At 39.7% G+C, this 17,685-nt stretch overlaps 1 protein-coding gene across 7 annotated transcripts in view; it reads left to right on the forward strand.

Moving 5' to 3' along the window:
* PAXIP1 (PAX interacting protein 1) overlaps positions 1-17,062 on the forward strand; it is a 60,475-nt gene extending 43,413 nt beyond the window's left edge. For 6 of the 7 annotated variants that reach the window (XM_074378864.1, XM_039472696.2, XM_039472695.2 and 3 more), the window contains 8 exons: positions 871-914; positions 3,327-3,397; positions 4,926-5,028; positions 6,114-6,282; positions 12,401-12,501; positions 13,664-13,798; positions 13,889-13,964; positions 14,046-15,015. In XM_074378864.1, the coding sequence (XP_074234965.1) occupies positions 871-914; positions 3,327-3,397; positions 4,926-5,028; positions 6,114-6,282; positions 12,401-12,501; positions 13,664-13,798; positions 13,889-13,964; positions 14,046-14,170 (824 nt within the window). In that variant the 3' untranslated portion in view covers positions 14,171-15,015. Of the gene's footprint in view, positions 1-870; positions 915-3,326; positions 3,398-4,925; positions 5,029-6,113; positions 6,283-12,400; positions 12,502-13,663; positions 13,799-13,888; positions 13,965-14,045; positions 15,016-16,584 lie in introns of those variants that run through there. The other variant, XM_074378861.1, reaches the window with a different exon arrangement.
* The last annotated feature ends 623 nt before the right edge of the window (positions 17,063-17,685 follow it).

A 17,685-nucleotide genomic window follows, 5' to 3' on the forward strand; every position in this document is an offset into this window, starting at 1 on the left:
ACATTGCTTCTATCATCTTTTTATTCATACTAGTCACCAGGCTTGGCTTGAGCTTTCTAGTCAGTTTTTGACTCATTTTCAACTTCCATTCTATATTCTTCCTTTCTTCTCCCCACTCTGCTAAGGATTTTTGTTTGTTGTTTTTTGAGACAGAGTCTCACTCTGTCACCCAGGCTGGAGTGCAGTGGTGTGATCATGGCTCAGTGCAGCCTTGACTGCCTGGGCTTGGGTGATTCTTCCACCTCATCCTCCCAAGTAGCTGGGACTTCAGGCGTGTGCCATGATTTGATGTTTTTGTTTGCTTTTGATCACCTCGTAGAGATGGAAGGAGCACTTGAAAGCTTTTTGATAGTCTTGTCTCTCAGGCCAGTTAATCTTTTGTCCAAATTGATCCCTACCCTCCAGAACATTCCCCACTTTGCTAGAATTGACGTCTGTCCTCTGTCACTGTTGACCTTTGACTGACTTGCTGTTACGTCCTGGATGTCATCATGGCTCCTGTGATAGGCAGGAAGGTTTGTGCCTGCTAGAGGCCAGACTATGTGAAACCCAGACTTGGACACAGGCCTAGAAATATCTACCCAGACAACCCACAGTAGGGGGTGAATGCCATGGGTTTTGACACAACATTTGCTTTGTTTGCTGCCGCTGGTCTTAGTGCTGCTTCATGCAGACAGCATATAAAACTAGAGCAGCAGCATGCCCTCACCTTGCCTGGAAAGCTTTTTTTAAAACTTCATTAGAATACTTACATTTATCCTTATTAAGTGTTGTCAGCTAAGCCTCCTGTCAGGGAAGACTTTTACAAAAAGGATTTTTTTATTTAAACAGAATATCTACCATAAAAAAATAATGTATTTCTCTCTTTAGATGCTTGGAGAGTTCCCTTAAAAGTGACTGCAGAGTTGTTGATGGTATGTCAAATTAATAACCTTCCTTTGGCTATTACTATATTAAAATGCAGTAGGGACGTATTTGTCTTCATAAATTACAAATTATTTTAGTAATCTGTCAACATGATAACAAATGAAGGTTGTATCTACTCACTTGTTCAGTAAACCCTAGGACTGATTTTTCTCTTAATCGTTAGGATATGATTGTCGTTTTCATATATATACATGTGAGGGGCTTATTTGCTTCAGAGAGCTGTGTGATTGCTTATAGAGAACAGTAAAATCAAAGATGACGTCTTGTTTTTCGTAGGGTTAACGAAAGGCAAGAAGCAATGGATATGTAACCTACTTGGGGCTACAGATCAGAACTTAAGGAGTCCTGGGTCTCGTGATGAGGGGAAATATTTTCATAGTGTCTCGAGTTGGGAGTCACGTCACAGTGCTTGAGGTCTCTGCTTTTCAGGGTAGGCCATTCTTGAAATTTGAAGGCCATTGGTCGTCAGTTACAAGACAAGGAGGTGGTTTCTGCCTTCTCATCGGTCCCGTACAATGAGTAGAAGATCAGTTGTGTTTTCTCTTTGCCCCACATTCATATTTGCTAAGCTACAGACGGGACCACTTTAATAATTTTTCACTTTGGACTTTGTCTACTGTGATTTCTCACTGTTTGACTGAACATCAGCACTTTGAGAATAGCAGTTTTTTACTGCTGGCCAATAGTAGTGTAATTTACAGGCTTTGGTTTATGTTCATGTCATTATATATTAACCTTTGTTTTGAACAACAGATTTCCATATGTCATGTACCCACCAAGTTTTCACCACATTTCTTTTGTATACAGTGGTCATTTAGGGTTGGTGCCACTTGAGCAATTAGCTGAGGAGAATAGTCTCATAAGGATTAGCAGCTAACACCCAGGCTCGTGTTTCTGGTTATTCATCTGCTGACTTACTCGTTTGCCAGATCTCATCTGGAAGTTGCTAATAATCATCGCAAGTCTCTGAGAAAGCCCTTCCAAGCTACAGTCTTGTTTTCTTCATGCTAATGATAATGTGATCATAGATATATTTTTTTCCTACTAGCTTACACTAGTAGTTAGGACTTTAATACGACATGACCAGTTCTGACACATCAGCAAAAGCAAATATTCTCCCAGTTCATTTAACTGAAAGGAATTTTATGGTGGCTTTTAAGCTCACACTGGGAAAGTGGTCATCAGAGTTTTCCTCCCAAACCACATGGCTTAAATTCTGAAGTTGTCAGCGGCTCCGGATGTCAACTTCTCTTGTGGCTTTGTATTAGTAATTAAAAGCTAAAAATCTTAGAGACAGGCCAGTTTACCATTTTTGCCTTTCCCACCATTTGTTTCTGTTCTTGGTACCAATGAATGATAATTTGGAGACTTAACTGCAGTCTTTGGAAATAGAGAGTTGAGAGATTGTTTTCTTATAAGGGCTGTAATAAGAAAAAGTATAAACTTTCCTGCAAATTACTATGAAGCTTGATTCTCTATGTATGACAGGGCTAATAGATTTTGAATACTTTCTGTAGATACGCTTAAATTTATTCTAGATACGGCAGCAATATTTAGAAAAAATAAGTTGTTAAATTAATAAGATTGAGAGCAATTCCTTCAAATAATTAAACATCTGGGAAAGACATGGTTGGCCCACATAAGTCAAAAGAACCTCTGAGTTTAAAATAAGATAGGAGTGAACAAGGTGCAGGGGAGAATGGAGATCTGGCTGTGGTAGGGACCCCACAAGGAAATCCCATCTTCTTCCTGCTCTCTTTTCACTTGGCATGGCTTTTGCTCCAGAGTTAGGGCTGCAGCTGGTCCTCGTCGAGGTCACCATGTTGCTGAGACAGAATGTGAGTTTTGGCACCTTCTCTGGCTGTTGGTAGCAATGTTGATCTCATTGTCATGTAACATCTTTTGTGAAATCTCATTGGCGAAATTTCTCTTATAGGAATAGTCTTTTAGGCTGGAGGTGTAATTTTGATCATGTTTTTCACATTCTAAATTGGGACACAGGACAAAATACTTGAAATGAAAACCATTCTGAGAAGTTCAACCTTGAGGGATGTATATATGTAACATGGAGGAAAGAAAGGAACAAAGATACTTAAAGCACCGAAAGGATTTGTCGAATAAAGAGGGAAAGCAAAAAGCAAAAAAAAAAAAAACAAAAATCAAACAAAAAAAACCCACGCACACACAATACAGAGGTTCACTCTGGAATATTAGCTTCTCCTGGCTTGCATTGTCTGAGTGGTCTTTTGAGCTGAAGACTAGTTCTGATGTGAAGAAGAGCATGATTCTTGTATATTATATGATTAAGTAGTTTGATTATTTGACACATAAACCTTTTGGAAGCTACTGTATTACTTGGTAGATTGATTAAAGTAAAGTAGACAATATTTTAATTGCAGAGTGTACGGCTACCTCCCAAACTGAAACAGAATGAAGTAGCTAATGTCCAGCCTTCTTCCAAAAGAGCCAGGTAAGAGTAATAGCCTTAAATTTTTTATTGTTGGCTTTCACAGGTCTGCTTTGGAAAATCAGTGGCAATTGAGGAAAGTTTCTAAAACGCTTTTCAGTAAATAGGATTTGAAAGTTTGCTTTCTGCTTTTCAACTTCATTGTGATATATTTCATTTTATTGCTGGAGACAAATGGTGAATAATAACATAGGCCAGTATATTTTTTATTTTTTAAAAAAATTGAGTCTTTTTTAAAGCGATATACTTTGAGAAGCCCCTCTCCACCATGTAAAACAGAAGCTGCAGTGGTGGGAATGGGGTGTGAGGTCTAGAACCCAGCTCAGCAGTACACCGTAGAGCCCCAGGCTTCCTGGGGCACGCTGAAGAACTGCTCCAGATGCCTAGAGAGCATCTAGGCCGTGGTATCATCTCAGGTGTGCTCCTTGGATCTGCCAGTTCTCAGTGAGGACCAAGCAGTGTTGGCCATGGTGGGAAGGAGGATCCGGACCCAAAGCCTTGGAAGGACACGTGCAGTGCCTGTGGCGTGTTGGGTTTAGCCTGGAGTATGCAGATTGAGATGCATTATCGTTCTAGTGTTGTGTCGGCCAACACGGCAGGAATGAAGTCCTGCCAGTCATTCAGTTAGTAAGGCATAGCAAACGCAGGAGCAAACCAACAGGGCTTCTGTTTTCTTCCTTGATTCGAGAAAACTCTTCTTTCCAAACTGTACATGGTGAAATATAACTGCTTGACTTGTTTGCAGTTACCAGGTTCCTCATCTTTTCTCTTCTTGCTCCTCATCTTTCCCTCCCTCCATTCCCCACTTCCAGAACACAAACTGAACTGTTGACTTTAGTAGTAAAATCCTAATTATGTGATTATATTTTTTGAGGCTGTCATCAACTTGCCACAAAGAAATTTTAAAGTAAATTTTTCTTGGACTGTCTCAGGAAATAATAATAAACTGAAAAGACCTAAAAAAAATTAAGGGTTATGGAAAAAACAAAAAAGGTTTCACTTAAAACGTGTGCTTGAGCAAAGCAGTGTTTTTATAATTTGTGGTTGAAGAGGGCTAGCACGTAAAGGACACTGGAAGCTCTGGGGACTCTCGTCTTGGCTGACTTACACGGATGGTGAACAGGCAGACAAGGAGTGGCCTGAGTCACACAAGGTTATTTTAAAAACTTGATAGAAAAAAAATGAAGCGATTAAGCAATAAGTGACATTTAGAAGCAACTTTGTTATTTGCTTTCTTAAAGCCAATTAAAAAAATTAATCCAGCAGGGATTGATGAAGAAGAAAGTATTGATCTTAACTAAAAGTGAATTGGACACGTCCCTTGGGGGCTTCAGAGGTAGTCTTGGAAGGTGACTTTATGGAAGCGGTGGGAAGAAAGGAAGGACAGGTAGCTCATTGTACGTTTCCTTTAAGAGTAAAAACCACGTGCAGTTAAAGCTTGTTAAACTATTGAAATCCCTGTTTTCTAAAGAAAATTTGCATTTTAAATAAATATGAAATCACCACTGTTTTATGTGTATTTCTTCCACAGAATTGAAGACATACCACCTCCCACTAAAAAGCTAACTCCAGAATTGACCCCTCTTGTGCTTTTCACTGGGTTCGAGCCTGTCCAGGTTCAACAGTATGTTAAGGTGAAATTTCATCTACTTTGTCAAAGGATTTTTAGCAGTGTTCCTTTTTGTATATGTTTACTTCAGCAGTTAAACTTACATAGTTTAGATAGTCAGGAATATCTTGTTATTATAGTGCATATTTATGTAGTATTTTTAGTAGTCACCATAGTAATCCTAGTCATTAAATGTTTAGTGACTTTCTGCCCTGTTCTGTGCTATTATTTCATACTTAGATATTTGCTTTCTTATTAGTATAGGCGAAGTTCCATGCTAATAGTCACATGAACATTTCCAAGTCTCCTTCCGTGTCCTATTCATGAAGACATCCAGCGTGAGGAAAACTGTCTTTCCAAGTTCTCTGATGGAAACACAGTCTACCCACGATTCGTTTTCTTGGGTAGAGTGAGGCCAAAGGGAGTTTGTTTATTTGTTTAGATGATAAATGAGCACGGATTTTAAATATGCTTTTTGAAATAACAGCCCAGAGGATGATGGGATTTTGTTTTGTTTGGGTTAAGAGTGTAAGTTGACCTGTATTATGGTGGATTCATACATTTTCCTCCTAGTTTCCTTTTTAAGGAAAAGAAGCAATTATCAATGCTACTATTATACATCTAGAACAAATTAATTTCTCCACCTTTAAAATGTGGAGATAGTTATTAGGAGGTTGCTTTTTTATACGTTCATATCTTAGTCAATTTTTATGCCATATTTCAAAAACCGAAGAGCAGGTAAATGTTCTTCATTAACACCAGTTCCGGCCTAGCAAGTCTTGGCTGTTTACCCTTCGTTGTGAAGTGAGCTGCATCATTTTCATGTCATTTAACTTATTCATGGAGATGCTATTGATGTTTGATGGAGAATTCATATTTTTATCTTGATTTGTGTGGATTTGAACTACAGAAGTGTTAAGTGATACATTCTCCTCTTTTGTTTTTCTCCTCGAGTTGTAGGCTTTGTTTGACCTGTCACACTGTTTTCTGTGGCTGAGAATTACGGTCATAACCCTTGCCTTCAGATAGGTATTCCTCTGTGTTACTCTGTCAGTGTGGCTCTATGAATGCTGAACTCCCTCATTTCGCACCTGTGTTTGTGACCTTTAGAAGCTCTACATTCTCGGTGGAGAGGTTGCAGAGTCTGCACAGAAGTGCACACACCTCATTGCCAGCAAAGTGACTCGCACTGTGAAGTTCCTGATGGCGATTTCTGTCGTGAAGCACATAGTGACACCAGAGTGGCTAGAGGAATGCTTCAGGTGCCAGAAGTTCATTGGTAAGAAGCAGCCCTAGTAACCTTATTTTTAATGCCAAATACACTTTTCTTTTTCTCTTGAATTCATCTCTTTTCATCCCAACGAATATCTAGTTTATTTTTTAACTATGTGATATCAATTTATTTAAATTTATGAATTTATTTCATATCCCCAGTGATTCCTTTGATTGATGTCTTTGCATTCTACCCTAAGTATAAAGGTTTTGGCAATTTGGACAGTATTGGGGAAAAACCAGCTCTATATCCCTTTTTTTCTTTTCCTCTTAGTATATTTTGTTTGAAAATCTGTCTGTAAAAGGAGATTTTTCAAAGTGCAGGAAAGTATAATTTTTGTCTTTATTTGGGAAGAGAGCAGGTGTATGTCAATGTCCTACTCAAATACACTTTGAATATCGGTTTATATAGGACGGAGAGAGGTCTGCGTCCTCTTGCCCATCTTCCATTGTTCAGAGCTCCAAAAGAGAATTTCTTTTAAAACAAACAGTCACATTTAGAGATAGTACATAAAGGATAGATAGACTGATACACACCTAAATGTTTTTAGAATCTTGCTAGGTATAAAATAAGTTATAAATTCTAAATGATTTTTTTTTTCTTCATGGAAACTGGATAGCCAAGGCAGCTGCGTGCCCTTCCCGCCCTGCACAGCGGTGGCGTCACCCTGCCTGCGGGGCTGGTGTCCTGCATCGTCGAAGCCAGGCACCTGTCAGCTGCCCCCGCTGTGCCCTCCGTGCTCCCCTAGGCCCTGTCTGGGTTGAAAGGTTTAGAGGCACATGCGCCATCACAAGCTTCACTGAATTCTCGGTCTTTTTTCTCATGTGGTCTTTCTGGCCCAGCCACACTGGCACTAAAACTGAACTCCCTGGCTACTCCACCATGTAGCGATGATACTGATCACCAACCCTTGATTTAGAGCAGCCACAGGCTCATTTTTCTGTGCCAGCAGTTTGCCCTGTATGGGCGTGTTCTCACACTTTCTCACCTGGGCCTCCCTTGCACCCCACCCTTTAAGCAGAAAGATACAGCCGGCAAAGGGAAGAGCAGGGTGTGTGGCCGTGGCCAGCAAGGCCTGCCGAGGAGCTGCTGGCCCCTGGTACACTGTTCTGGCTAAACGAACCTTGTTTACACCTTACGGGCACAAGTTGTCGTTAAATCCGTCTTTTAAAATTAAAATATTTTAGATTCATGTCACTTTTTTGGCCACTGGCATTTAAATATAATTGATATTTATGTAAATAAATTAGAAGTATATGTGTCTTAAAGTTCATGTGGTCTAATTTACAGATGAGGAGATCCAGAAAAATAAAGATAACTTAAGATTGCTGTTGAGAGCAAAGCTAGAAACAAACTTAAAATTTTTTGATTTTGTATCTAAGGCAGTAAGACATGGTAAAGAATAAATCATTAATGTGAAGAAAAGACTAAATCCTAAACTACAATATTCAGGCAATTCTTGTCATGCAGTTAGTTATGCTCTATAAAGTTGCACAGACACTGAGTGAATACTGTGCTGTAGCCTCTGGGTAAACACAGGGGTAGGTTCCTGAGAGCCTCTGCTCACCACATTTTCATCAGCCAGTCATACATAACCTTGTTTTATGTGTGTTTCTGTTTAAAGGCGCCTTATTTAGTGTATGTTGTTAATTCATGGACATTCAGTTCATGGTCAACAGCACTGTAACTCATGCCTGCATGAAACTTCCCTAACATACATATTTTCTCCAAAAGGCATATCACAGCCTCCTTGCACTTAGGACTGGGGACTTTTTAAACAGCAAAATCACCAACATAAAGCACAAACATTTGAAAACAGTGACAGTTAATTGATCACAAAGAGGATGCTTCTTCACCATTTCTGCTGGAACCGGAAGGCAGGGCATGGCCTTGTTCCTCCTGGCTAGGAACGTGCATGTAGGTGACTGATTCTTCTCCAGTCCATGCATGTCCACGAATGACCCCCGAAGTGCACAGGCACTGATTGTGGGTTCATAAGTAAATTTCAGAGGGGAGGAAAATTGGCAAATACAGAATCTGTGAATAATGAGGCTCACATGTATTAAGTGGTATTTAGAAATTTTTTTAATTGAAATTTTGAAATTTTTTTCAAACCTAAAAAATATTAATGAAACATAAAACTTAATGAAGGCAGAAGAAAAACATCATAGAAACGATTACTACAAACATTTTAGCTTCCGATTTCATATAATGTTAACGTTATAAAATTTAGGATATGGTCTGTTCATTAATAGAAATACTGTAATTTCTCAGGCTCTGCAGTCGGAGCGTGGCATACACCAGCCTGGGCGCTGGGGAAAACGGTCTGTCATGTTCCAGCCTCTCTTGGCCCCATTGGCTGCTTTTGGGCAACACCCAGCTTTAGAGATCTTTACTGTTACTTTTGGACTCAGCTGATTTCTTTTCTCTTCTAACCAAGAACGTGCAAATTCTTTGAATATTAGTTTGCCAAGCAGCCAGTTTAGTGAATGACCAGTTTACTTACTTTTTCCAGTTTCAGTTGGTGAAAATCCGGTTCTTTATCTGCATATGAAGTTTACAGTTCAGATTTGCTGGGGAGTTTGGTTGACTGGCTTTGATTTCTTTGTAGCACTGTTTACAAATGTTTGCTGTGTGGCTCTGTGAGGGTCAGGAAGTGGTTTAGTTATAAACATTCAATATTGAGAAAACATTTTGTATTTTGTCTTCCAAATTTTAGGATTTCCTAAGAGAATCTTTCCGTGTAATGATTCTTCAATTTTGGGGGGCAGTTTTAGGTTCACAGCAAAATTACAGAAAGCACAGAGTTCCCATGTACCCCCAGCCCACACCCATGCACACACACTGCCATCCCCATTACAGTCACCATTCCACACCATAGTGGAATGTTTATTGACCATTAATGAAGCTACATTGACATTTGGGTCGTAATCACCCAAAGTCCACAGTTAGAGTAGGGCCTGCTGCTGGCCTTGACCAGTCTTTGGGTTTTAACAGACGTACAAGGATGTGCTTTTGGTATTACAGCATCACACAGAGCTGATCCACTGCTCTAAAAGTCCTCTGTGCTCCACCCACTCATCCCTTCCTGCCTTCTGACCCCTGGCAGCCACTGATCTTTTTATCCTTTGTATAGTCTTGCGCTTTCCAGAATGTTACACTTTGGGAATCATTGAGTATATGGGATTTTCAGATCTGCTACCTTTGCATAGCAATATACATCCAAGCTTCCTCCATGTCTTTTCGTGGCTTGAGAGCGCATTTCTTTTTAGCACTAAATAATATTCCATTGTCAGAATGTATCAGTTTGTTTAGCCCCTTACCTACACGAGGACATTCTAGCTGTTTGTAAATTTTGGCAGTTATCAGTAAAGCTGCTGTAAACATCCATGTGCAGGTTTTAGTGTGGACACGACTTTTCAACTCCTTTTGGTAAATCACCAAGGTGTGCAGTCGCTTGGTCACATGGTCAGTGTAGTTTAGCTTTGTAAGGAACCGCCAGGCCGTCTTCTGAAGTGCCTGTGCTGTTTTGCATTCCCACCAGCCGCGAGTGGGAGCCCCTGTTGCTCCACATCCTCCTCGGCATGAGCTGCTGGCGCTGCTCTGGGTTTTGGCCATTCTGATAGGTGAAGTCCAGCTCACTCATTCTTTCTTTCATGCATTTTGTCTTTGGTGTTGTGTCTAAGAAGTCACTGCCGAAGCCGGGGTCCCTCAGGTTTCCTCCTGTGTTATCTTGTAGGAGTTTCAAAGTTCTGCATCTCACATTTAGGTCTGTGTTCCATTTGGGGATTTGGGGTTGATTTTTTTTTTTTTTTTTTTTTTTTTTAAGAGGGTAAGGTCTATGTCCAGATTCCTTTTTTTTTTTTTTTATATGGATGTCCAGTTGTTCAGCATCATTTGTTGGAAGGACTCTGTTCTCCACCTGTTTTGGTAGGTGTGTGTTTTTGGAATTTTATATTTATGTGTAATTTATATAAAATGTGAGACCTCGATATTATTATCACTTTCTGTGATACTCATTTCTTTTGTACTTCCATGCAAAATTTAATGTTCAGGTTGAGTCTTTATATAGCTACTAAGTTAACCCTCTTCCTTTGTTTGAAAAAACCATAATGTCAATATTTCATCTGTGACAGGATCATCTTAACTATATAGTCTTTTATTTTTCAATGTTACTTCCTTTTTTTTTTTTTAAGATTGAGTCTCAAAAAAAAAATAAAAAAATAAAAAATAAAAAAAAAGATTGAGTCTCACTTTGTTGCCCAGGCTGGAGTGGACTGGTGCCATTGACTCACTGCAACCTCCGCCTCCTGGGTTCAAGCCATTCTCCTCCCTCAACCTCCCTAGTAGCTGGGACTACAGGCGCTCACCACCACCACACCTGGCTAATTTTTTTGTATGTTTTAGTAGAGACAGGGTTTGACCATGTTGGCCAGGCTGGTCTTGACACCTGACCTCAAGTGATCCGCCCACCTCAGCCTCCCGAAGTGCTGGGATTACAGGCGTGAGCCACCCCTGGTGATATTTTCTCTATCATAAACATTAACTCCTTCTTGGTGATCTCACACAAGTTCTTCAGAAGGCATATCAGCCTTCATTTTTCTCCTAGAAAGTAACACTTCAAGTATATCATCTCATGTGTGGCAGTACTTGTTTTATTTGTTTTTTAATTCATTTTTTGTTTCTCCAAATTTTAGACATTTTTATCTTCCTTCACCTAAAAGGCAGCCTTTCTATCTGCTGGTTGGCTCAGGGATTAGCCATTGGTGAACAGATGCCCGCATTTTTGTCGTAATGTGGTTGCTTCTGCCCAGGGGTCAGCAAACTGTGGTCCATGGGCTGAGAACGGGTTTCACATTTTTAAAATATTGCTTAAAAACGAGAAGAGGAATGTGCAAGAGAAATAATACCTAGCCCACAAATCCTGAAATATGTGTCATCTTGTCAACCCCAGTTTGCCAATCCCAAATCACTTTTCCTTGTTTTCTCTTTTTGATGTATATATAACTGGGTTTGAGCTGCCTTTATTATGCTGTATGGTCGGTAGGAAATGGAGGAGAAGAAATGCTTTTCTGAATATGACACGTATTTGTAGGAAGGTTGAAACATTTTATGATCTTTAACTTTTGACACATTTCTTGAAATGTTGCTATGAAAACTCTGAAAATCTGTCAGTTAATAATAATTGTCAGAAGTCTTTAAAAATTGATAAAACTTTCCTTTATAAATTGCTGTATACTTTTATATACTTAAAATGAATGTATGCTTGGTGAATCTTTAAAGTTTGGTAAATTCACCTAATTATCAGCCAAATAACTCCAGTGTCCTATAAGTCCTTGCAGAGTTAGTCATTGTATATAAATAAATACTTGGATGGGATTATTTAAAGCTTGTCTTTCTAGGACTGGAAGTTTTAACCTGAGATCTGCAGGCTTGGAAAGTTTGTGAGCTCCCTAAAAGTTTGTATGAGATTACAGTTGGGTAAAGAGGGGAGGGCAGCTATGGGAAGAAGGTTTCTAACTTCAGTAATTTTTTTACTTTTTTTAAACATTTTTCTTGTTAAAAAAAATTAATACTATTATTTTGAGACCGGATCTCACTTTGTTGCCCAGGCTGAAATGCAGAGGTGCAGTGACGGGTCACTGCAGCCTCGAACTTCCCAGACTCAAGCAGTCCTCCCACTTCAGCCCCCCGAGCAGCTGAGACTACAGGCACATGCAACGATGCCAAGCTAATTTTAAAATTTTTCTGTAGAGATGAGGTCTCACTATGTTGCCCAGGCTGTTCTGGAACTCCTGGCATGAAGCAGTTTTTCTTCCTTGGCCTCCCAAAGTGCTGGAATTTCAGGCAAGAGCCACCACACCCTGCCCGTTCTTTGAGTTTATGACCCCAAATGGTTAATTACTCCTGATCTAGGAGAAAAAAACACTTGCCTGTCTTTTTTTGGTCTGGCTTTTACAGGGAAGTAAATGAAATAAAATGGTGAGATTTAAATATCCGAAGGCCGTACAGTTAAATGTAGCTGTGAATATTATGTACTGAATAAGGGTGAGAATTTTGTGGGTCAGACCTGCCACACTTCACCTGTCCACACTTTCAGAGTATGTACTGTTCTGTTTTCCAGATGAGCAGAACTACATTCTCCGAGATGCTGAAGCGGAAGTACTTTTCTCTTTCAGCTTGGAAGAATCCTTAAAGCGGGCACACATTTCTCCACTCTTTAAGGTACACTTTAAGGGAAAAATAAATCAGTCCAAGTAAGCATAACACATGGACCCACTGAAGGGAACGAACAGGTGATTTGCTGGGAAGTGCGCCTCCAGGGGAGCTGGGCTCTCCCTGCGTCTCACCACTTGTCTTCCTTTCTGGACATGGCCACTGGAGGGCTTCCTCCTATGTGCTCTGTAGCACATCTCCAGAGAACTTTCCTTTGCTGTAATGTTTAAAAATAAGTACACAATTTAATAAATACATTTAGGAGAAATAAGGTGTTCAAAGAGTATGTTTTTGAATTAACTTAATTGGTTAAAAGGCATGTTTATTTTTCTGCTTTTAATGAGTCTTTAGGGGACATTGCTTACTTCATACTATTGTCGATAGATGTGTATTCATCTGGAGAAGATACTTGTGAAAATATTAATTCAATATATGTAATTTCAGATAAAAGATTTTTAAATGTGAGGTAACTGTTAGAAGAGTTAGGAATTCTTTTTGTATCAAAGAAGTAAATCAGTAAAGATAATCTTTATCTTAAGAAGTTCTTTAAACGTCTTAAGGAGTCAGCAGGAATTAGAAATGATTTGGAATACTGAGTTAAGATATATTTTACCTAAAATAATCTTTCTAAATGTTTGATTTTTTCTGTGAGCAGTTTAAGACAATCTTATTTTTGTGGTATGCTCAGGAGCAAGCTTGTTAGGGAATTCAGTCTTAAGCATCAATATCATTTCCTTCTCTGTTTGAGTCCAAATAATACAGAGAAAATAAAGAAAAGGGATAGCAGGCAGGTGCCGTACCAGAGGCTATTGCTAGGCAGATGAGTGTGGTGAAATATAATGCTGATTTAAAATTGTATAAAAAGTGTGAAAAATATTTGTGATATTCTTGCTTATTCACAAAACACTTTGTTTTAGGGACTTAAATTCTGGTTACTTTAAATCATCTTCAGCATACTTAACATGTGAAAATGTTTAAATTCCGAATATACATAGCTGGATTCCTCTTCCACTTCAGATTGAGTGCTAGTAGGAGAATAAATAGTACCTTCATCATTCCATAAAATTAGAAATTTTGTCAAAAATCTCAGGGCGGAATCTATGAAAAATTACATACTCTAAAAGTTAAAAGCATTTAAGAACATAATACATACATTTTCATTTAATTTTAGGCAAAGTATTTTTACATCACACCTGGAATCTGCCCAAGTCTTTCCACGATGAGATCAATCGTAGAGTGTGCAGGAGGAAAGGTGTTATCCAAGCAGCCATCTTTCCGGAAACTCATGGAGCACAAGCAGAACTCGGTGGGTAGAGTGAGTCCGCCAGCGAGTCGGTCGTTGTCTTGTGTCGGATTCAGGGTTCAGTCACTGAGAAACTCATTTTCTTTTCCTTAGAGTTTGTCGGAAATAATTTTAATATCCTGTGAAAATGACCTTCATTTATGCCGAGAATATTTTGCCAGAGGCATAGGTACGTTTCCCTGCTTGCGTGTGTGAGTGTGTGTACACACAGCAGTGCACCTCTAACAGTCTCTGCTTCCATCCCGTTCAGATGTTCACAATGCAGAGTTTGTTCTGACTGGAGTGCTCACACAAACGCTGGACTACGAATCATATCCTTTTCAAAAGAGAATAAAAAGTAAGTGGGTTGGATATGAAATTGAGTTTCCAGATTAATAAGGCAGTACCTTTCCTGTTTTACAAGCCATTTTTCCTTTCTTTGCTGTTATGATTTTTGCAGTGAACAGTTCTTTCTCTTCAGAATATTCATTTGAGTTGCAAGTAAAAACTTTCCCTTAACTTACTGAGAGTTCAGTTTTAATAGGTGATGTTGATTAGAATCTATGCTGTCTATTTATATTGGCATTAAAGTATTTGACAATTAGATAAAATAGAAATAATTGCAAAAAAATCTTACATGTTTCTTTTTATCAGTTCATTTCTGAGTTTGTAGTTTTCAGAATGAAATTTAGTTCATATAACTTTGAGATGGGAAATAAACTACTTAAGGTCAGTCTTCAGAATGATGACACACGATTTTTTCTTTCAGACATTCAGACATTCAGGAAAAAATAAAGCTCGTCATCTGTATGTGTAGCCCTTACTAAAAATCTCTGAATTATTATTTTAATGTATGAGCAGCCCCTCAGTGAAGCAAAACATGCCATCCAGGTCCTTGTGGGAACACTTGTGTTTCAACTTCCGTTTTCTGGTGCAGAGGCCTGCTCTCAGGCCGTGTTTCTCAGGACTTCTCCCTGGGGCTGGTGCAATAGGGCTGGAGGGCTGAGCTCCACCTCTCTGTGAGGGCAGGAGCTTCTGTCACCCCTGACCAGCATCGGCCTCAGTGGACCATTGCTTACGCGGGGGAATTTTGTGTTTGGGGTAGGACTGCTTCAGTAAGGCACAGAGGTCAGAATGACATCCATCCTTGCTGAGTTTTTTTTTTTTTTTTCTCTTCATATGTGCCTATTTCATCCAGGTAATCACATTTAAGTATATTTACATTTAAATACATTGACATTCATCCAGTCAGTTACATTTGTCAAACATTTTCCTTTTTTTTTTTTTTTTTTTTTTTTTTTTTTGAGACGGAGTTTCACTCTTATTACCCAGGCTGGAGTGCAATGGCGCGATCTCGGCTCACCGCAACCTCCGCCTCCTGGGGTCAGGCAATTCTCCTGTCTCAGCCTCCTGAGTAGCTGGGATTACAGGCACGCGCCACAATGCTCAGCTAATTTTTTGTATTTTTTTTTTAGTAGAGACGGGGTTTCACCATGTTGACCAGGATGGTCTCGATCTCTTGACCTCGTGATCCACCCGCCTCAGCCTCCCAAAGTGCTGGGATTACAGGCTTGAGCCACCGCGCCCGGCTACATTTTCCTTTTAACTCTAAAGAGCTTATGGTTGTAATAACAGATAGAAGATGCTATTACTGAGAGAAAAGCACTTTTAAGAGTAAAATTTGACCTCTTGCAGTGGCTCACGCCTATAATCCCAACATGGGAGGCTGAGGCGGGCGGATCACCTGAGATAAGGAGTTCAAGACCAGCCTGGCCAACAATGTGAAACCCGGTCTTTACTAAAAATAGAAAAAATTAGCCAGGTGTGGTGGCAGGCACCTGTGATCACAGCTACTCAGAAGACTGAGGCAGGAGAATCACTTAACCCTGGAAGGCAGGGTTTGCAGTGAGCCAAGATCATGCCATTGCACTCCAGCCTGGGCAACAAGAGTGAAACTCTGTCTTACCAAAAAATTAAAAAATAAAAAAAATAAATAAAAAGGAGTAAAATTTGCCTGAGTTCCAGAAGCCAATGTCATGTTTAGCCATAAATAACCTGTCTAGTTGGAATGAGCCTTGGTGCAGAAACCTCTTATTCATACCAGAGCTTAGTGCATTCCATGCCTCGACCTATTGAAATTATTGCTTGCACTACTGATAAAAATGGTAAGAGGCCTGTTAAATTTTTACAGATACGCTGTAAACATTTGGCTTTTACACAATGTATACCTTTGCATTTTTTCAGACTTTTTTCTAGCATTCATATTTATATTTGTGAAAGCCTATTCTTTACTACTATTACTTTCAAAAGAAATTGCTTTAAAAGTCGTACGGTTGACTTGTGAGTATTAATTACCTTGGGGGCCTTTTTTCATAGCTGTAGCTCAATTAATTTTGCCCATAGTGGACGGTGTAGAATTGCAGAGGTCAGCATCTGCTCCTGAAGGTATCGGTAGGAGTCAGTTATTTGTGGTGGGGCTTTGGGGATGTCATCTCTTGGGGGTTGTGTGTTGCACATGTTAACTTAAAGGACACTGTAGCTATTGCTGGGCTTCAGCTCTAGCTGCACGGTGGATCTTCTGGGGAGCTGGCACAGGGGCTGATGTCCTGGGCTGAGTGAGCCTGTCAGGGGTGGGCTGAAAGTCGTCTGTGATGTGGGTGTGCAGGAGGGCGGCTGGTTTGGGTGGGTAAGAAAGAGGCTGTAGCATTCCCCCAAGGGTGTGCCTGAACCTGGGTGATGGATGTTGGAACCCTTGGTTTCACGTTTGTCTTTTGCCTTGTGTTTGGAAGTTGTTTTCCTCAACAAGCCTACATATAAGTTTAACTGATGATGTCTAGGCTGCCGTGTGTGTGGACTCCTGCGGTGCGTGGCCGGCTGTCTGGTGGCAAGGAGCCGCGTGCTTCCTTCACACGCTCCTGTTTTCCAGCTGCTTTCTTGGGGAATCAGACTGCAAAGCCAGGAAGACAGATAGAATTAATATACTGCATCTTTTTAAGATGTGCAATTTTATTCTGAGGAAACATAAATTATGTTTTGTATTATATGACTTTAAAAGCCCACATTAGGTTTTATGATTCATTTGCCAGGTTTTTAAATGTTTTCAGAAAACTGTTACGGGACTTTAACTAGTAATAAAATGGTGTAAATAAAGACCTTCCTATCTCTAAATTATGGATGTTTAAGATTTGAAATGTTTTGTACTTTGATTATTTTCATTTCTTATACTCTGTTTTCTTTTATATTGATATCTTACCCACATTTTAAATAAATGTACTTTTGAACTTAGAATTGAATAATCCTTTATCATTCCACATTTTCTTGCATAACTTATAATGTACATCAAACTGGATCACATTTCAAGTGATTTCAAGACAAGCTATTTTCTAGTAAACTTTTACCTCAAGTAATAATTTCTGGAAGCCAGCCATTTTTTGTCACTGTGATAAACTCCGTCCCAGGCAGGGGTGGGCTCAGATGATTTCACAGTCACTAAGCACAGGCGCAGCCAGTGAGAGCCGGTGCCGGCGACGCTGCAGAGCCTCCATCCATCCCGCTTCTTTCCGGGTCCTGTTGCGGTACACTTGTTGGATTATAGGTCAATAAAATAGTGGGAGACCCCCGGTTTGTTGAAGACGAGCAGAGCAGTAACCGCTAATACCTGTAGGTCCTGTGGGCCAGCGCTGTCATCAACATTCAGAGCCGGTTGTTTTTAACAAACTTTGGGTCTGCTTTTAAGCTTATATTTTTGTGCCTAAATAAGCTGAGAGCTATGTACTTACCTCTAAGTAGAGGGAGAACTGACCTTTTCCCTCATGCACAGGTAGAGTTGGTGTTGCTCGAAAATATTTTAGATTCTATAGAATCCTGCAAGTGCAGAAGGGCTTCATAAATCAGAATAGAATTTTCATTTG

This window comes from Saimiri boliviensis, chromosome 10, assembly GCF_048565385.1.
Source record: "Saimiri boliviensis isolate mSaiBol1 chromosome 10, mSaiBol1.pri, whole genome shotgun sequence".
Lineage (NCBI taxonomy): Eukaryota > Metazoa > Chordata > Mammalia > Primates > Cebidae > Saimiri > Saimiri boliviensis.